The sequence below is a fragment of the Eptatretus burgeri genome, chromosome 15 (assembly GCF_056783735.1).
Source record: "Eptatretus burgeri isolate ZD-2024b chromosome 15, Ebu_testis_v1, whole genome shotgun sequence".
Classification (NCBI taxonomy): domain Eukaryota; kingdom Metazoa; phylum Chordata; class Myxini; order Myxiniformes; family Myxinidae; genus Eptatretus; species Eptatretus burgeri.
Window position 1 is genome coordinate 65,376,312 of NC_140975.1, and position 20,237 is coordinate 65,396,548.

Below are 20,237 nucleotides of genomic sequence, written 5' to 3' on the forward strand. Positions count from 1 at the left end.
CTGCGCGCCATCCCAAAAGAGGCGTTCCAGCGCTGCTTCCGACAGTGGCAGAACCGTTGGGAGAAGCGTGTGGCAGCCCAAGGGGACTACTTCGAAGGAGATTAGTGTAAGTTTGTTGTATCTGGATACGAGTATTTTTTATGAACAAAGGTCGGATACTTTTTGAACACACCTCGTATATATACTGTATGTATATATATATATATATATATATATATATATATATATATATATATATATATATATATATATATATATATTTTGTTGCGGTTGAGGAAATTCGCAAACCACCATTCAGGTCACGTAGGTGAGATATCTCTGTAAGTACATGTGTAGTGAGCCCCAACCCGTTGTTTAGAGGGAATAAATGTGATTCATTCGGGCTGCGACCCTTTAAGATAGCCGTTTTTCTGTTCTATCTTTATTTTGAACCAACAACATCTCAACCACCATCACACAACAACCACTAACCGCAACTCCGCTTCACAACAACAACAACGCCAACAGCCACGACCTTTACCTTCACAACTCGCTCCCGCAAACATCGCATCACCGCCATTCCAAGCGTCACCGTGGCCATGGACCAGCACTTTGGACCCTCCACCACCTTCGCCTCTCCTTCTGCGGCCATTCCCGCACCGCTTGTGTGCACCGAGCGTCAGGCTGTCCTGGACTCGTACAGGGCACGCGCCGAGCCGCGGGTACAAAGTGTGGCCTTTCCGAGGAGAAGTCGGATCAGGAATGATACACGCCCACTTCTGATCCGTCCAATCAGCAAGCGCGGGGCGATTTGGCCCCGCCTCCAGGCGTGCCGGAGTCGAATCGATATATGCAAATTCGAGGATCAGGGGAGATTCACGCCCCTTTTTCTCCGTCCAATGGGCGAGCGTGGCTCCACCCCCGAGCTCGTTCTGATCCAGAAATTTGCATATGGGTTCTCCTGCGGTACTATAAAGCGACGAGTGCGGGGCGAATTTGAGAGTTTTTTCGGTCAAGGCGAGTTGGAGAAGAGTTTTCGGAAGAGGGAGTTTTTCGGTCAAGGCGAGTTGGAGTGGAGTTGAGGAGAGGAGCATCGAGCGCAACAGAGCTTGGAGTCCGGGAGAAGTTCGAGTCCGGTGCAGGGCTGTTGCTCGTCGGAGCGCAGCGGTGGCTGAGGAGAATTGCGGAGGGGACCGGATACCTCGGGTCCGAGGCAAGGAAGACGGCGGTCGGCGACGACGTCGCAGTGGAGTCACTCGTCGCGGGACCCAAGCAAGCCAGCTATCCTCTTTCCCCAGAGCATCAACAATTCCCCCCTTTTTCCCCACCCGCGCTGAGATAGTGCGAAAAGGGGGCCCCGTTCCCACCCCACTCCAAGCAGTGCCAACGAAACCCGCGAAGGAGCGTGGAGTCGGGCCACCGCCGCCACATTTGCGGCTCATCACAAGACACGGGTAGGCTCCACCCGGTCTCGCGGCCCACAGGCCCCGTCTGCCCCCTTGTCTTTGAGGGTGGCCCTTTTCTTTTGCTTTTGAGTGTATGTGTTGTCGGCGCTGTCTGTAAAGTAAAACTGTGTAAGTGTTGCTATGTGCTCGTGGAGTCGGTAGTAGCTCTGCATTGTTGTGTTTCTTTTGTTACATCTGCTTTTGGTGCATAATTGTTGTAATTGTATATGTGTGCTTTCCATGTGCCGTGGAATAAATGTGCCTTATGTTGAACTGTTTTTCCCGTTTCGATTCATCTTTTCTTTAATTGAATCTCCATCTTGCTTCATGTAAAGGGTTGGTAGTGGGCTTAATACGCCCGATAATTAATCGGAACCGTCGAGGCCGACGTTAACACCGCTCGGTTATACCGATAGTACGGAACGGGTCGCTTAAGTGGCCCGTGTCTGGAGTCGACCTGCAGCGAGATGCGATCGCCCGGTCTACCCTCCGTGTGGGTACTTAGGTAGGTTGAATTTGGCGAACAACCCTATCCCACGCGGGGGGCCGATTGGCACGATCGTAGTGAGGCCGAAAGGCCCACCGGTGACTAGTTCCCGGCGTTAGTCCAAGAGGGTCACGACAGAAATGTCCGTCCGGTGGGCGACGTGCCGCGATTCAAGTTACGTGGCCGCTCGAATTCGCAATAATATATATATATATATATATATATATATATATATATATATATATATATATATATATACACATATGTATACTGTATATATATATACATATGTATACTGTATATATACATATATACTGTATATATATATATATATATATATATATATATATATATATATATATATATGTATGTTCCTGAAATACAGCCAAAAAGGTACACAAGAGCGCAAATTTTTTTAGGGCCACCTTACTCACCATTCGCCTGCGGTGTGCAGTATCAAGTTTCGTTCAAATTGGGCAACGAAAAAATTATTTAAAAATCAATTCCCGATTCAGTCAAGTAATGGCTAGTAGCAACATGCCAATAGAATTAGTAATGGCTAGTGATTAATCTGACCCATGTCAGTTGACAAGAAAAAAAATTCAGATTTTTTTAGATTGTGCCTTGGCCACCAACCCCATTGATGGAAAATTGTCTGTAAAATTTTACTGTTAGGACAATTAAACTGTACATCAGGGCTGGGAATGTTCCAGAAACATCCCCCAAGTCGATTGAAGTCACAAACCATTTGTGTTGTGGGTGTTGAAGGAAACCCATCATCTCAGTTTCTTTTGAAAATTGACTCTTAGTCTATAACATGGAATGAGGAACAGACTTCAGCTGGTTGCTGTAAAGCTGCAACTCTGTTAACTTCGTGAGTTTATCAAAGATTCCCATGGGGAGGAACTTTATCTGATTATAATCCAGTTCAAGCTTTGTCAGTTGTGTAAGTTGATCGAAAACTCCACTCGGAATGGACTGAAGCTTATTGTTTTCCAGATTCAGATACGTTAGTCTGGTTAGTTTATCAAACACTCCATGAGGAAGAGATTGCAGCTTGTATTCAGTTTTGTTTTCTTTCATTGTCAATAATTATAAAAATCAAAATGGGAATTCAAATGTTCTTGTTGATTGTGAAGAGGTTGTTGTTGTCTGTAATTGTTCTTAATCCCATTTCATTGTGATATTATTGACTATAATTGAACCAGAACACGTTTTTTGGTTTGATAAACATGACGTAATAATTATACTTTTTCAGTATACCAGCACACAAGAGCCTACCTTTTGTGTAATATAATTTATGTTGATCATAATATATCAAGGCTTTCGAAAAGCTCCACATGCAGGTAAAGGTCAATGTTCAACCAGAAGTGATGCATTACACCAAACAAGAAAAGGAGTAATCAGAGATTGCAGACCCTCACCAGGACTTGTTTTGTGTGGTGTTTGGGTACTGGTGTGTACATAATTAATAATGGACATAAGTAGAATTTCCCACGTGATAACTGCTGGCAGTGATGACCAGCTACCAAGACATCCCGCTTTGATCGGACACTCCAAAGATGACCTTGTTTACTATCATTCAATAGTTTATCATGACCCTGACCCATGACATTTGTTATGATTCAATTGAATTCAGAATGGGATTAAAATAAATTCAAATCAAAGTGAAGACCAAATAGGTCCAGTACTGCATTGGAGTCATCAGAAGGAACTCGAACAAGCAAAATGCAAAGATGAAGTCATCAGGAGGAATCTCGATAGGATTTGGATTTCAGCTGCTACTCCTCTACCATCAAACCCATTAAGGTGCAAAATGAATAGTAGTGAGAGAGGGAAACACTAACAGCAGAGTTGAAGGCCGAGATAGAGGGAGACTTGGACAAACAATGTGTGTGGGGATGAAAGGAGGGAAGGAGAGGATGCATGGGGTAGACAAAATGGATTAGAGGGAAACTCCAAGTAGAGAATACCCGAAAAAGAAATTGTAAAGATTGTCGAGGCTCGGAAAAGAGCGAACACAGAAAACATAACAAGGGAAGGAGACAAGAGGGAAGGAAGAGGGAAGCACGAAACACTGGGGAACAGAGACATAAGGAGATCTGTGGAAGAGGGAGAGAAAGAGAGAGAGAGAGAGAGAGAGAGAGAGAGAGAGAGAGAGAGAGAGAGAGAGAGAGAGAGAGAGAGAGAGAGAGAGAGAGAGAGATAGAGAGGGGGATAGGGTATATGGGGTAAACAAGATGGACATAACAGGGACTTTCAGGAATGAAAGCAGTAATTGGAAGGAGGTGAGTTTGGGGTGGATTAACGGGGGTATAAAGGATCAAGGTTTTGGATGGGGAAAGAAACAAAGTGTGCCCCAATAGTCCACACAGGTTGCACAGCAGCTCAATTGTGAAGCACTCCCTAATCTGTGTCAACTCTCACCCTGGGTATAAAATTCTTCCTTGCACACAGTAATCAGATGGCCGAGTTGAACGCACCTGCGGCATCCTTTAGACTGTCCACCATAGAAGACATGACCACGTTCTATCCCAATTAAAATCCTCCAAAGGATAAGAGAGACCGTGCCATCTTCTGTTGTCTGCAGCTTGTGAGAGACGACAACACAAGGGTGAACACAGAACATGTTTACTGCAGAACGTTTAAACAAATACTTTTGGGGTGAAGGACAAGGAGAAGGAACGATGATGGAAACTGAAAAACAAAAGAATGAACGAATCATGCCGATGCCTATTGACATCTGAAACCAATCACAAAATAAAATTGACAAAAGCAAACGGCCAAAAGTGAAGTCCAAATGTTTGCAGTGGAGAGGGTATCGTTTGAAAATTAATTAAATGGACATTTATAACAGGAAGATTTTAAATAATCAAAGCAGTAACACCGAGCTTTGTTGGAGTGAATACGTCAACTCTTAATCAGAACAATGGAGCTCGTACAGCCTTAAAAAAAGAAAAGGGACAGGAACAGACTTCAGCTGGTTGTTGTTCAGACCCAGCTTTGTGAGACTGGTTAGTTTATCAAACACTCCACTTGGAAGAGATTGGAGCTGGTTGGTACCCAGCCACAGCTCTTTGAGTTGAGTTAGCTTGTCAAACACTCCATGAGGGAGAGACTTTTTTCTGGAGTTGTAATGAAGATGCACTCCCTCCCATTCCCCCTTCACATTGTTGTATAAACACGAAATCTACGCAAATTAAAGTGAGAGCAGATAAACCACAACAAAATACACCAAACTCAGCAACTATTGGGGATACCTCTTCATGGTGCTTGTACTCCCCAACGCAAGACGGGGGCCAAATGTTCCTCACTCCTCTGTGCTGCTCTGATTCATCAGGAGAGCAAATCATGGTCAGAGTGTTGATCAGTCCCCATAGACCGGCCCACTCCCCCTCATTTTCCACCCGAATCCCTCACACACAACCACTCAAATGACCACACATCACACTCACAAGCACATCACTGCTCTGCTGCTCTTCCTTCACTCCAATTGGTTCTTCTGACCACGTCCTTGTCAAAGTGGACATCTCTCTGGCTGTTATCAGAAAACCACCTCACCGCCGTCGAGTCTGGCATTTCACTCAAGCCGACTGGCAGGGTCTCCGAGCAGCCATCAAACTGACAGACTGGTCTCCTATCACTACTTTCTCAAACATCAACTCATCCTGGGAATTCTTTCAAAGAAACTTGCTCTCCCTCATGCTCAGATTTATCCCCTCTCGTGTTCAGTTGTCTTACCCTTCCTCCCGCCCTTGGTTTACTGAAGCTTGTGGCGAGGCAGTTATCCTGAAACAACTTGCCTTTGCCTCATGGAAAGCAAACCCAACTGAGGGCAATCTCAGTTCCTTCCACAAAGCTCGGAACAAGTGTGTATCTACCCTCAGGAGAGCCAGAAAACAACATCTTTCTCATCTCAAGTCTGAACTCTCAAACATCTCTCCCTCCTCAAAATCCTGGTGGCGTTTAATCAAATCTGTTTCTGGTGTATGTTCCCCCTCCATCCCCTCCCTTACCTCAAATGGCCGCACTGCTGATTCCACACGTGATAAAGCTGAATGTCTAAACTCGGTGTTTGCAGCTAAATCTTGTGTCCTAAACCCATCACTTTCTCTACCCACTTTACCCAGTCACACCCAACTGTCCCTGGACTCTGTATCCTTTTCTCCTGACAAGGTGGAGAGCTTGCTTTCAAACCTCGAGTCAGATTCTGCAACCGGTCCAGACGGCATCAGCCCACGTGTCCTCAAAGCCTGCTCTTCTGCTCTTGCTCACCCTCTCTCTGTTCTATTCACTCTCTCATTTGCCCAAGGTCATCTACCATCTGCTTGGAAATCTGCTAACATCACTGCCCTGCATAAAAAAGGTGCAAAAACAGATCCCTGTAACTACAGACCAATCAGCCTTCTCCCAATCATCAGCAAGGTGATGGAATCCATCATCGCTTCAGACATGAAATCCTTCCTCTTCTCCAATGGCTTGATTTCCAATCATCAATTTGGTTTCAGACCAGGTCACTCTACCCTGGATATGCTGCTTCTGCTCTCCCATCAATGGATGGAGGTCCTCAATGCCAGACAGGAAATCCGAGCCGTATCCCTGGACATATCACGTGCTTTTGACACAGTCTGGCACCATGCCCTACTCACCAAACTCTCTTCCGATGTTATCCAAGGCCATCTCCACTCATGGCTCGCAGACTTCCTCTCCTGTTGCAGTCAACGTGTGACCCTAAATTGAGTTCTTTCATCCCCTCTTCCTGTGCAGGCTGGAGTTCCTCAAGGTAGCGTTCTGGGCCCTGTTCTTTTTCTGGTTTTCATCAATGATCTCTCGGACTCTCTGGAAAATCCTCTATTTCTCTTTGCCGACGACTCCACCCTCTGCCGTACCATCTGTCATCCCTCAGACCGGCAAGCAGCAGCTTCTTCGCTCACTGCAGATCTGGATAAAATCACAAACTGGTCCAACACGTGGAACATGTCTTTCAATCCAGACAAATCTCACACTCTCACTATGTCTCTTCGAAAGGACCGTTTACAAAACCCCCCATCCACTTTCTCATCAATCCTCTGGAAGAAGTCTTTTCCTTCAAGCTTCTAGGTCTCACTATCTGCCATGACCTTTCCTGGGAAAGTCACATTTCCAACCTCGCCTCAAAAGCCAGTCGCCGACTGGGAATCCTCCGTCGTGCTAAGTCCTTCCTGGGCCCTCTTGAGCTCCTGATCACTTACAAAGCTTTTGTCCGTAGCCTGATGGAGTACTGCTCTCCCGTCTGGGCTGGTGCTCCTGCCTTCCACCTTTCTCGGCTTCACGCTGTCGAAACCAGGGCATTTAAGATCATCGGCATCTCCCGCAATGAAGCTGAGTCTTTGGGCCTCTCACTCAATCACCGCAGGTTGGTCGGTGGTCTTTCTGTCTTCTACCGACTCCTCTCCAGCCTTGCCCCCCCTGCTCTCTCTGCGATTTGTCCCAACCACATTTCCACAGGGCGCTCAAGGTCCGCCAACAACCCCCTTCTGGTAAAACTACCAAAATCACGAATCACTGCTCATCTTCACTCTTTCATTCCTCTTTTTTCCCGCCTTTGGAATAAACTTCCTCACTCTATTCTTTCCCATTCTTCCCTCCAGGCTTTCAAAACAGCTGTTCACCACCACCTCTTATCTTCCCCCATCCAAATCCTCGATCTTTTCTACCCCGATAATCCACCCAAGCCCACTTCCTTCATTTCTCCTGCTTTCCTTCCTGAAAGTCCCTGAAATGTCCATCTTCTCTTCGCCATGTTCCCTGGCCCATCCCCATCCCTCTCCCTTCCACAGTTCACCTAATGTGTCTGTTCCCCACTGTTTTGTCCCTTCCACTCCCACCCCTCTTGTCTCATGCCTACTTACTGTGAGTTGTGTGTTAGCTCTCATACGAGCCTCGACCAAGGTATGCAAAAAAAAAAAAAAAAAAATCACATATCCACAACAAACAGGTATTTTTCCTCCTTCAGGAATTACCTTCATCCAGCAGTTCTCCCTTTCTCCTCCTTCTAGCAGGAGACATAAACTAACAGATCCCACCACAATATACATTAAAACTGACATCACCAGCTCCAGGGCCAGAAAGGGTTCCATCCACAATCGGAGGTGCAGGTAAGGGTTCCACCTGGCCAGTACTGCTCTCAATAAAACGATCATAATACACACACACACACACACACACACACACACACACACACACACACACACACACACACACACACACACACACACACACACAGACGGACGAAACTGCAGCCGCAGCTTTTGGCTGAATTCAAGCTCAGACCCAAACAACAACTCATCGACACAAGTTTCAAATACCTTCCCACCACCGTCATCACTTCCACTCAATACATCACCACTACTTTCACACAACCAACCACATCAACCCCAAAAATGCATCCATAACCTTCAAAATTTCCTCCACTACAACACAAATGGCCTTATCAGCAAGGCCATGCAACTTAAACACGTCACAATCACAAACAACATTCACATAGCCATAATGGAAGAAAACAAATTAGAACAGAAAAACACAACACTGACCATTCCCAACTATCGACACCGATACGCACAGACAGACTAGACGCCAGAGGTGGAGGCCTCATCACATTCATACGTACATACATGCATACATACATCCAGTAGATACCAACAGTAAACCACTCAATATCGAAGGTTCTAATATCGCGGGTTTCTATCAATCACGGGCAACCAATTGTGTTCCGATTCCGTTATCATGGGATTTAATTTCGGAAAATCATCGTTTTCGAGCTGAGATGAGTCATTGTTTGTGGCGGCTTGTACAATTAGCTCTCATTACTTGCCTTTTCTTGTTTCTGGTGCGTTGTTGATTGCAGGAGTCAGATCACCATACTGGAACGAACCTCAATTAAACAACTCCAGGCACATTCAAAGTACACCACCCAATGACAAATAAATAAATAACAAATAATCCAGCGCGCGACATTGCCGGGGCAACTTTGACACCCAGCGATGCTGCAGTGCGGCACATGGAGATGGAATTGGGAGGGAGCGGTGCAATTGTGAGGTGAATGTGTACAAATGATAGTAACTCAGCGTGCAGCACATTGGGAGGGAGTGGTATCCAATAATTGATTGATTAATTGCAGAATTAAAATAGATAAATAATAATTGAAAAAGAATGAATTTCTTAATCGCTTGGCTAATAGCAAACCAAAACCACCACTGTTTCATCCGAAAGTGTACGTTTTTGAAAATTAAGTAATTAATCGAAAAATAAATAATCAATCAATTAATTGATGAATCAATAAATTAAAAATACTCTTCATGGCCAAATCATTGGTCACTGTCATGTCCAAATATCAGCTTCCTCACTCAAAAGTTTCCTCAGATATTGCCAGGATGAGAAATGAAATTGATAAGTAATTTATAAATCGATAATAACCAAGTAACTAATGAATTAATTGATTAATCAAAAGTAAAAAACAACAACACCGCTTTGATTGCACACCTGGCCCTGACCCATGACGTTTTTAAAATTATTATTCAATCCAATTCCGAATTGGAACAAGATAAATGAGACTCAAATCAAATGGTAGACCAAATAGGTCCAGTCCTGCATTGGAGTAATCAGAAGGAACCAGAACGAGCAAAAAGCAAAGATGAAGTCATCAGGAGGAACCTGGATAGATTCGCATTTCAGCTGCTGCTCCGTGACCCTCAAACCGATGCAGGCACAGCCAAATTAGCTTTATTCAAAAATAAAAATAACAAAATAGAAAGAACCCAGATCAAAAAATTAAATAATCTGGCTGCCAGACCATGTCTCGGATGAAGTTGAAAATTAAAACTAGTATTTCCCACCATTACTAGATCATAATTCTGAAGTTTCACATCGATTGATTAAGTGGTTCCAGAGAAAACATTATTTCATAATTTCTTATATCCAATATGGCTGCTGAACCATGTGACATCAATTATTCCTGAAATTTGACACGCATGCCTTGGGGAACATTTATGTGAAGTTTCATCTTGATCCGTCCAGACGTTCTGGAGAAGAAGATTTTTTTTGTTTGAGGGTAAATCCAATATGGCTGCCAAATCGTGTGTCCTCTGACATCATATGTGTGAACCTTTTGTTCCTCATGGATAGTAGGTCAAATGTGTAAAGTTTCGCCTTGATCTGTTCAGCCATTTCAGAGAAGAAGATTTTTGAAAGAATAAAAAAAAAAACATTGTGGCTGCCGAATCACGTGATCGATGATATCATCAATTTCTTTTCTGTAGACCATTTTATCCCTAGATGACCCTCAAAAATTTTCATACTGATTGCATGAAGCATTCCACATATGCAATTATGACGTCATAACGACGGCACATATGACATCATAAAAAATTCATTTATCCCCCATGAGGAGTACTTAATCTGTGCCAAGTTTATATTTTTTCCTTGGTTGCGGTTTTTGAGATGGAGGTCTAAAGTTTTTCTGGTTTTCCAACATGGCTGCCACACCACGTAACCTGTGACATCATAATTATCATTACAACATTCTACATGAGTAATCGCACTGAAGGTGAAAATTTCGTGTCAATCTGACAACCAGTTGCGGAGAAAATCATGAAAGTTCTGTGCAGACAAACAAACAAACAAACAAACTGATCCACATACAATAGCCTCCCTTTCGTTGAGGGTAACAAGATACTTTTTAAACATATAATTACAACATGGAATCACAGTTTGTTTATTAACAGTGTGTTAAGAGATGACATTGGCTTACAAGATGGCCTCAAGGTACTCGCACTCACTTCAAAGGTGTCTTAGTCTGTGTTCAGACCTCGGCCCAGCTATAAACTGTCATCGCGGTGTTTCACAGACTGGCTGAATCATCAAGTTGTGTGTCGTCCCTCCATTAAACTTGGTGTCGCATCTACACACAGTAGTTGGGGGACGTTAAAGATCCCCACGGTGTCCTTCACGAAGAGTGGGCGAGCTATTGGCGGCTCCGTGGTCAAATTACAAAATTTCTCTCTGCACTACTACTGGAAAGGCAATGGCAAACCACCCAGTATAACCCTTTATCAGGAAGCTGCTTCTGTGGCACCGCCGTTCTGTGACAGGGTATGATTATCACAAAGTTCAACAAACCATGTCAGCATTGTTAATAACAGAAACCGATACTGATGGTCTTTGAACAAAGGTTGAAGTGTTAAAGTAGTGGGCCCGTTGGTCCGATGGACCAAATTTTCATTGGTCCTCACAGCCTTGTTGCATACCTACCCACTGTATGTACTCCTTGAGCATGAGGTTGCCTTTCACCAAGCCCAGATGTGTTTGGGGCAAGCACAAGGATTATATGTGTTCATTATTATTGTTTCCATATGATAATACTATTCTTATTATTGTTGTAAATATTATTAGTATTAATTAACATATGCTTTGTTACAGTGTGATCATTATTTTTGTTATTTATTGTTATTATAATTCCATGCCATGGTGGAAGGACGTATAAAGCTGCTTTCTATACCTTAACATGGTGTGCGTTTAAAACTTAGGAATTCTCATGGATTTTTGAAATTAATTAATCAAATCAACTCAGGAGGGCATGACAATCATTTTGGTGTGTCACATTCCACATCAGAAAGCTCCAGAAGAACACAAAAAAAACATGACACACACACACACACACACACACACACACACATATATATATATATATATATATATATATATATATATATATATATATATATATATATATATATATATATATATATATATATATGTTCTATCGTGTTCTTTTCTAATGATATTACTAAGCCCCCTGTAGTGATTAATATGAGATATGAATGTCCCCCCCCCCCCCCCCAGGGGGAAGACCCTCATGGAGCAGGCCATCACTGCTCTTATGGTTGGTAGCAAGTGCCCAGAAGCAGCAGGGGAATTAGAGTGGCATTTCTGAATGTGGAGGAGTGGTGCTGCTCAGTGGTCAGGTTGCCCAGCTTCGATGGAAGAGCATTGCTAGAATTAGACAGAAGGCCTGTGTTTGATTCACAGTCTGGGCCCATACTTTTTCCACAAATATTTATAACGAGGAGTAATACCTGGCGTTGCTCGGGCTTTCTTGCAAATTTCCTGAAAAGCTGTTAACGGTTAGCGGTTAGGGGTTAGCAGTTAGGGTTAGCGGTAAGGGTTAGCGGTTAAGGTTAGCGGTTAACGGTTAGGGTTAGGGTTTGAGTTGGGGTTAGGGTTAGCTGTTAGGTTAGGGTTAGCTGTAAGGGTTAGGGTTAGTGTTCGTGTTAGGGTAGCTAACCCTAACCTGAACACTACCCAAACCCTAACCCTAACCCTAACCTTAACCCTAACACGAACCCAAACCCTTACCCAAACAGCTTGGCGTAGCGGATGTAAACAGTGCCCCAGGCAAAGTGGAAATTTGCGTCCCCCGTAGGCCTTAAACTTGAGTGGATTTGAATGGAAAATCCCATAAGGGATATCGATTTATCGATTTTTTCGAATATCGGAAGTGTTATGGAAAAAAAATTATAGCCAATGACCTAAGTTGGACCAAAAGCCATAATGGTGCCGAATTTGAATGGAATCCGTTGGAGTTCGTGAAAATGCATCAAAACGAATAGTGAGGGGTCTCTGAAGGAAGACAAAAATATCATTAGTATATGTGCCAAATCTTGTTTCATTTCATGCAGTAACAAAAATCTGATGGTGGAATAAAGAAAGGGGCGTGCCAAAATATTAATATAGATGTTCTATTCTGTTCATTTCTCATTCGATATATATATATATATATATATATATATATATATATATATATATATATATATATATATATATATATATATATATATATGTTTGTAAATACATATTTGTGTTTAAATATATACGTGTATGCAATACTGCTCTCTCTCTCTCTCTCTCTCTCTCTCTCTCTCTCTCTCTCTCTCTCTCTCTCTCTCTCTCTCTCTCTCTCTCTCTCTCTCTCTCTCTCTCTCTCTCTCTCTCTCTCTCTCTCTCTCTCTCTCTCTCTCTCTCTCTCTCTCTCTCTCTCTCTCTCTCTCTCTCTCTCTCTCTCTCTCTCTCTCTCTCTCTCTCTCTCTCTCTCTCTCTCTCTCTCTCTCTCTCTCTCTCTCTCTCTCTCTCTCTCTCTCTCTCTCTCTCTCTCTCTCTCTCTCTTGGCACGCACGTCTGTTGCTCAGTCTCTGGCGGTACGTGTGGAGCCTGTGTTGCTTTCTCTCTCTCTTATCATCTTCTCCTCTCTCTAATGTATTTTTGGGGGTGATCCTTGTGTATAAATTGTTATCAATGCTTTATCGATTACTTCAAAATTGAATTGGTTTCTTCTCTTCTTTTTTCCACTCTTGTATATAATCCTTTGTTTTGTTGTATTGAATTTTTACCCTTTATACTTTTTTGTAATAAAAGGACATAAAAGTCATATATATATATATATATATATATATATATATATATATATATATATATATATATATCTCTCTCTCTCTCTCTCTCTCTCTCTCTCTCTCTCTCTCTCTCTCTCTCTCTCTCTCTCTCTCTCTCTCTCTCTCTCTCTCTCTCTCTCTCTCTCTCTCTCTCTCTCTCTCTCTCTCTCTCTCTCTCTCTCTCTCTCTCTCTCTCTGTCTCTCTGTCTCTCTCTCTCTCTCTCTCTCTCTGTCTCTCTCTCTGTCTCTCTCTCTCTCTCTCTCTCTCTCTCTCTCTCTCTCTCTCTCTCTCTCTCTCTCTCTCTCTCTCTCTCTCTCTCTCTCGCTTGGCACGCACGTGCAAACGCAAGGGGCTGTTGCTCAGTCTCTGGCGGTACGTGTGGAGCCTGTGTTGCTTTCTCTCTTCTTATCATCTTCTCCTCTCTCTAATGTATTTTTGGGGGGTGTTCCTTGTGTATAAATTGTTATCAATGCTTTATCGATTACTTCAAAATTGAATTGGTTTCTTCTCTTCTTTTTTCCACTCTTGTATATAATCCTTTGTTTTGTTGTATTGAATTTTTACCCTTTATACTTTTTTGTAATAAAAGGACATAAAAGTCATATATATATATATATATATATATATATATATATATATATATATATATATATATATATATATATATATCTCTCTCTCTCTCTCTCTCTCTCTCTCTCTCTCTTTCTCTCTCTCTCTCTCTCTCTCTCTCTCTCTCTCTCTCTCTCTCTGTCTCTCTCTCTCTCTCTTTCTTTCTCGGAACAAGGCTGTTAACTTCATGGAAGGATTCCTTTTAAGTTTTAACAGAATGTTGTTTGTTATTTTACAAATCATGGAAAAATGTTGTGAAAGAAACAATGAACTGTATATTCTCTTCATTGATTTTATGAAAACTTTTGATACAGTTTTCTGCAAACTGACAGAGCATACTATCCATGAATAGACCTCCACCGAAACTCGTTAAACCGATTCAAGCACTTCATGATGGCATGACTATCCAAATTGATGTTGTTGTTGACAATTTAATTAAAACAACTTATAAAGTGTTACAGTCACCGTGGCCTTCGCAGTCGACACGCAGATCAACCATTATTGTTTGATGTGTTTCCGGAAAGGTATTTTTGTTAATAGTGGTTCCGAAACCTGGTTGAGGTAATTAAATATGTACTATTTATCATTAAAAAGTTTAATTTTTGTATTCATGGATGATTATCTGTATAAATTATGTTTAGACAAATTGGTTCGGATTTTAACTGAGTTTGTTATCCAGTTCTTAATAGACTAGGAGTCAGAAGCAGCTGAAACTGGTTTCATTGAACACCCGCAACACAGTTGGTTTGTCACTCTCGGCTGTGGGAATAGAAGCAGTGAACTCAAATCTGGACAGTGATACCGGTGCTGATGAATCGCTTACCCTTCTACCACCAAAACGCATGAAAACAATAGTATGGGGCAAATGTGTAATTTGCCAAACTGTCATCGAGGCAGATCTGAGGAAAGCCGGAGATGAAGGAATTGCAAAGTTTGCGTCTGCTGCAAAATACCGACATGATGCAACCGACCAACGTCTTCAGAATTCTATTGAAACATTGCACACCATGGACAAAGTTTGGCACTGTGCATGCTACCAATCTTACACCAGCTCACATAATCAGAGTACGTGCAGGGAAAGCAGGTTGTGACTCGCTGCAGCAAAGAAGAACATGTGAGTACTTCTGCCACAAGAGTGCGAAGCTCAGCACCTGTTTATGATTGGTCTCTGAGTCTCTTTTGCCAATACAAGTCCCACAAGAAAAACAAGGTGGTGCACAACATTTCAACATTTGATGCCTGCAAATCGATGGAAGAAGCAGCAAATGCTGGGGGAGATGCTGAAATGGTTATCAAGCTCGGCAGCAATGACCTTGTAGCTTCTGAGGCCAAATCCCATGACCCATGCAGGGTTCGGTACACAAGTAAAGGAAATCTCAAGTACACAGTATTCAAGGAAGACAAGGGTAATGAAGATGTCTCTGCAGATGCCTTTCCAGAACTAACATCCTCCGTTGAAGTGGCATTGCATGAGGAAGAGCATATGAGATGGCAGGTCTTACAACCAAGTACAAGTCTATTCTGGGGGACCATGGTATCATGAAGGCAAAGAGATATACAAGTCAGTGACTGAAACTGAGGCTTCAGAACCATTTCATGGATAATGTTATTTTTCACCAGCAGCAGACTCGAAGCCAATCTCAGCTGATGTACTCCAGCAGGATTTCTCTGCAGGAGGTCATCAATGCAGGTTGCTTGAAAGAGAGTGAAGCAGTATCTGCTGGCATGACATAAAGTACCCGACATCCACATACACATTCTGATCTATTGCATACCCTGTGCCATGCTGCTCAGATCATCAAGTCAGATTTGAAGAACTGAACAGGTATCAATCTTCATCCACTTAGTCTTTATGACCTAAATTTGTCCAGGTCCAAGGACATACTAACAGACGGCCTTTTCAACTTGTTGTGCTGGATTGTATGTAAGGATGCAGGTCCTTCTGCAAATACATATCATCGTCACACCATTTGAAAGCCTTTATCCCTGAGCAGGGGTCAGCTTTTTGCGGGCTCCAATCATGGTACCCTTTCTTGTGGCAATGTTTTTATGGATGGATGCCCTTCCTGACGCCAACTCTTTCGTCGCCTTCGACACGCAGGGATAATTACCAGGATACTGGTGCTCATTTTGCCGACCTTCGGAAGGATGACAGGCTGAGTCAACCCGCCTGATGCTAACTCAGCGGCCAACGGGGCTCAAACTCTGGACCCCAAGGATCCAAAGCCACCGCCTTCACCACTAAGCCACACCAGGCTCATTCCATCTGCAAATACACAAGAGACCGGAAATTCCGCGGATGAATGGCACATCATCATGCTTGGGCAAAAGATCATCCACAGTGTATCGCATGGAAGAGTGAAGACACCCAAACATATCAGCCTCGCCATGTCAATGCACCACTTGCCTGGATCGAAACAACTCATCAACATACTCAATCGCATGGGTCACTGTTCCTCATATGAAGAAGCTGATTCGGTCGATACGAGCCTGGTGATGGAAGTTGTTGCCAAGTCCAATCTGCTTGGTGTCATCACTCCATCCAACATCATTCAAATATTATCTAGTTGAGCAACAATAAAATAACTACTATCAAAGCAACATGCCAATACAATTAGTAATGGCAAGTAATTAATCTGGCCCATGTCAGTTGACAAGAAAAAAAATTTCGGATTTTTTAGATTGTGCCTTGGCCACCAACCCCAATGATAGAAATTGTCTGTAAAATTTTACTGTGATTACAAATAAACTGTACATCAGGGCTGAGAATGTTCCAGAAACATCCCCCAAGTCGATTGAAGTCACAAACCATTTGTGTTGTGGGTGTTGAAGGAAACCCATCATCTCAGTTTCTTTTGAAAATTGACTCTTAGTCGATAACATGGAATGAGGAACAGACTTCAGCTGGTTGCTGTATAGCTGCAACTCTGTTAACTTCGTGAGTTTATCAAAGATTCCCATGGGGAGGAACTTTATCTGATTACTGTCCAGTTCAAGCTTTGTCAGCTGTGTAAGTTGATCGAAAACTCCACTCGGAATGGACTGAAGCTTATTGCTTTCCAGATCCAGATACGTTAGTCTGGTTAGTTTATCAAACACTCCATGAGGAAGAGATTGCAGCTTGTATTAAGTTTTGTTTTCTTTCCTTGTCAATAATTTCAAAAATCGAAATGGGAATTCAAATGTTCTTGTTGATTGTGAAGAGGTTGGTGTTGTCTGTAATTGTTCTTAATCCCATTTCATTCTGATATTATTGACTATAATTGAACCAGAACACGTTTTTTGGTTTGATAAACATGACGTAATAATAATACTTTTTCAGTATACCAGCACACAAGAGCCTACCTTTTGTGTAATATAATTTATGTTGATCATAATATATCAAAGCTTTTGAAAAGCTCCATATGCAGGAAAAGGTCAATGTTCAACTAGAAGTGATGCGTTACACCAAACAAGAAAAGGAGTAATCAGAGATTGCAGACCCTCACCAGGACTTGTTTTGTGTGGTGTTTGTGTAGTTTTGTGTGGTGTTTGTGTACTGGTGTGTACATAATTAATAATGGACATAACTAGAATTCCCACGTGATGACTGATGGCAGTGATGACCAGCTACCAAGACATCCCGCTTTGATCGGACACTTCAAAGATGGCCTTGTTTACTATCATTCAATAGTTTATCATGACCCTGACCCATGACGTTTATTATGATTCAGTTGAATTCAGAATGGGATTAAAATAAGTTCAAATCAAAGGGAAGACCAAATAGGTCCAGTACTGCATTGGAGTCATCAGAAGGAACTCGAACAAGCAAAACGCAAAGATGAAGTCATCAGGAAGAATCTGGATAGGATTTGGGTTTCAGCTGCTACTCCTCTACCATCAAACCCATTCAGGTGCAAAGTAAATAGCAGTGAGAGAGGGAAACACTAACAGCAGAGTTGAAGGCCGAGAAAGAGGGAGACTTGGACAAACAATGTGTGTGGGGATGAAAGGAGGGAAGGAGAGGATGCATGGGGTAGACAAAATGGATTGGAGGGAAACTCCAAGGAGTGAAAACTCGAAAAATATTTGTAAAGATTGTCGAGGCTCGGAAAAGAGCGAACACAGAAAACATAACAAGGGAAGAAGGAGACAAGAGGGACGGGAGAGGGAAGCACGAAACACTGGGGAACAGAGACATGAGGAGATCTGTGGAAGAGAGAGAGAGAGAGAGAGAGAGAGAGAGAGAGAGAGAGAGAGAGAGAGAGAGAGAGAGAGAGAGAGAGAGAGAGAGAGAGAGAGAGAAAGAGAGAAAGAGAGAGAGGAGGGGTATATGGGATAAACAAGATGGACATTACAAGGATTTTCAGGAATGAAAGCAGGGATTTGGAAGAGGTGAGTTTGGGGTGGATTAAAGGTGGTATAAAGGATCGAGGTTTTGGATGGGGAAAGAAACAAAGTGTGGCCCGATAGTCCACACAGGTTGCACAGCAGCTCAATTGTGAAGCACTCCCTAATCTGTGTCATCTCTCACACTGGGTATAAAATTCTTCCTTGCACACAGTAATCAGATGGCCAGGTTGAACGCACCTGCGGCATCCTTTTGACTGCCCGCCATAGATGACATGACCACGTTCTATCCCAATTAAAATCCTCCAAAGGATAAGAGAGACCATGCCATCTTCTCTTGTCTGCAGCTTCTGAGAGACGACAACACAAGGGTGAACACAGAACATGTTTACTGTAGAACGTTTAAACAAATACTTTTGGGATGAAGGACAAGGAGAGGGAACGATGAAGGAAACTGAAAAACAAAAGAATGAACGAATCATGCTGATGCCTATTGACATCTGAAACCAATAACAAAATAAAATTGACAAGAGCAAACGGCCAAAAGTGAAGTCCAAAGGTTTGCAGTGGAGAGGGTATTGTTTGAAAATTAATTAAATGGACATTTATAACAGGAAGATTTTAAATAATCAAACTGGTAACACCGAGCTTTGTTGGAGTGAATACGTCAACTCTTAATCAGAACAATGGAGCTCGTACAGCCTTTCACAAGAAAAGGGACAGGAACAGACTTCAGCTGGTTGATGTTCAGACCCAGCTTTGTGAGACTGGTTAGTTTATCAAACACTCCATTCGGGAGAGACTGGAGCTGGTTAGCACCCAGCCACAGCTCTTTGAGTTGAGTTAGCTTGTCAAACACTCCATGAGGGAGAGACTTTTTTCTGGAGTTGTAATGAAGATGCACTCCCTCCCCTTCCCCCTTTACGCTGTTGTTTCAACACGAAATCTACGAAAATTAAAGTGAGAGCAGAAAAACCACAACAAAATACACCAAACTCAGCAACTATTGGGGATACCTCTTCATGGTGCTTGTACTCCCCAACGCAAGACGGGGGCCAAATGTTCCTCACTCCTCTGTGCTGCCCAGATTCATCAGGAGAGCAAATCATGGTCAGAGTGTTGTTCAGTCCCCAGAGACCAGCCCACTCCCCCTCATTTTCCACCCGAATCCCTCACGAACAACCACTCAAAAGACCACACATCACATTCACAAGCACATCACATATCCACAACAAACAGGTATTTTTTCCTCCTTCAGGAATTACCTTCATCCAGCAGTTCTCCATTTCTCCTCCTTCTAGCAGGAGACATAAACTAACACAGATCCCACCACAATATACATTAAAACTGACATCACCAGCTCCAGGGCCAGAAGGGGTTCCATCCACGACAGGAGGTGCAGGTAAGGGTTCCACCTGGCCGGTACTGCTCTCAATAAACGATCATAATACGCACACGCACACGCACATGCACACACACACACACACACACACACACACACACACACACACACACACACACACACACACACACACACACACACACACACACACACACACACACACACACACGAACCTGCAGCCGCAGCTTTTGGCTGAATTCAAGCTCAGACCCAAACAACAACACATCGACACAAGTTTCAAACACCTTACCACCACCGTCATCACTTCCACTCAATACATCACCACCACTTTCACACAATCAACCACATCAACCCCAAAAATGCATCTATAACCTTCAAAATTTCCTCTGCTACAACACAAATGGCCTCATCAGCAAGGCCATGCAACTTAAACACGTCACAATCACAAACAACGTTCACATAGCCATAATGGAAGAAAACAAATGAGAACAGAAAAACACAACACTGACAATTCCCAACTATCGACACCGATACGCACAGACAGACTAGACGCCAGAGG

The 20,237-nt window shown here is 42.9% G+C and overlaps 1 protein-coding gene across 1 annotated transcript in view; it reads left to right on the forward strand.

Annotated features, from left to right (window-relative positions):
* Nucleotides 1-20,237, forward strand: part of LOC147012360 (uncharacterized) — a 73,315-nt gene that overhangs the window by 10,642 nt on the left and 42,436 nt on the right. Inside the window, exon 2 of the mRNA XM_085856381.1 lies at nucleotides 1,580-1,582. Within this exon, the coding sequence (XP_085712507.1) occupies nucleotides 1,580-1,582 (3 nt within the window). The remainder of the gene's footprint in view (nucleotides 1-1,579; nucleotides 1,583-20,237) is intronic.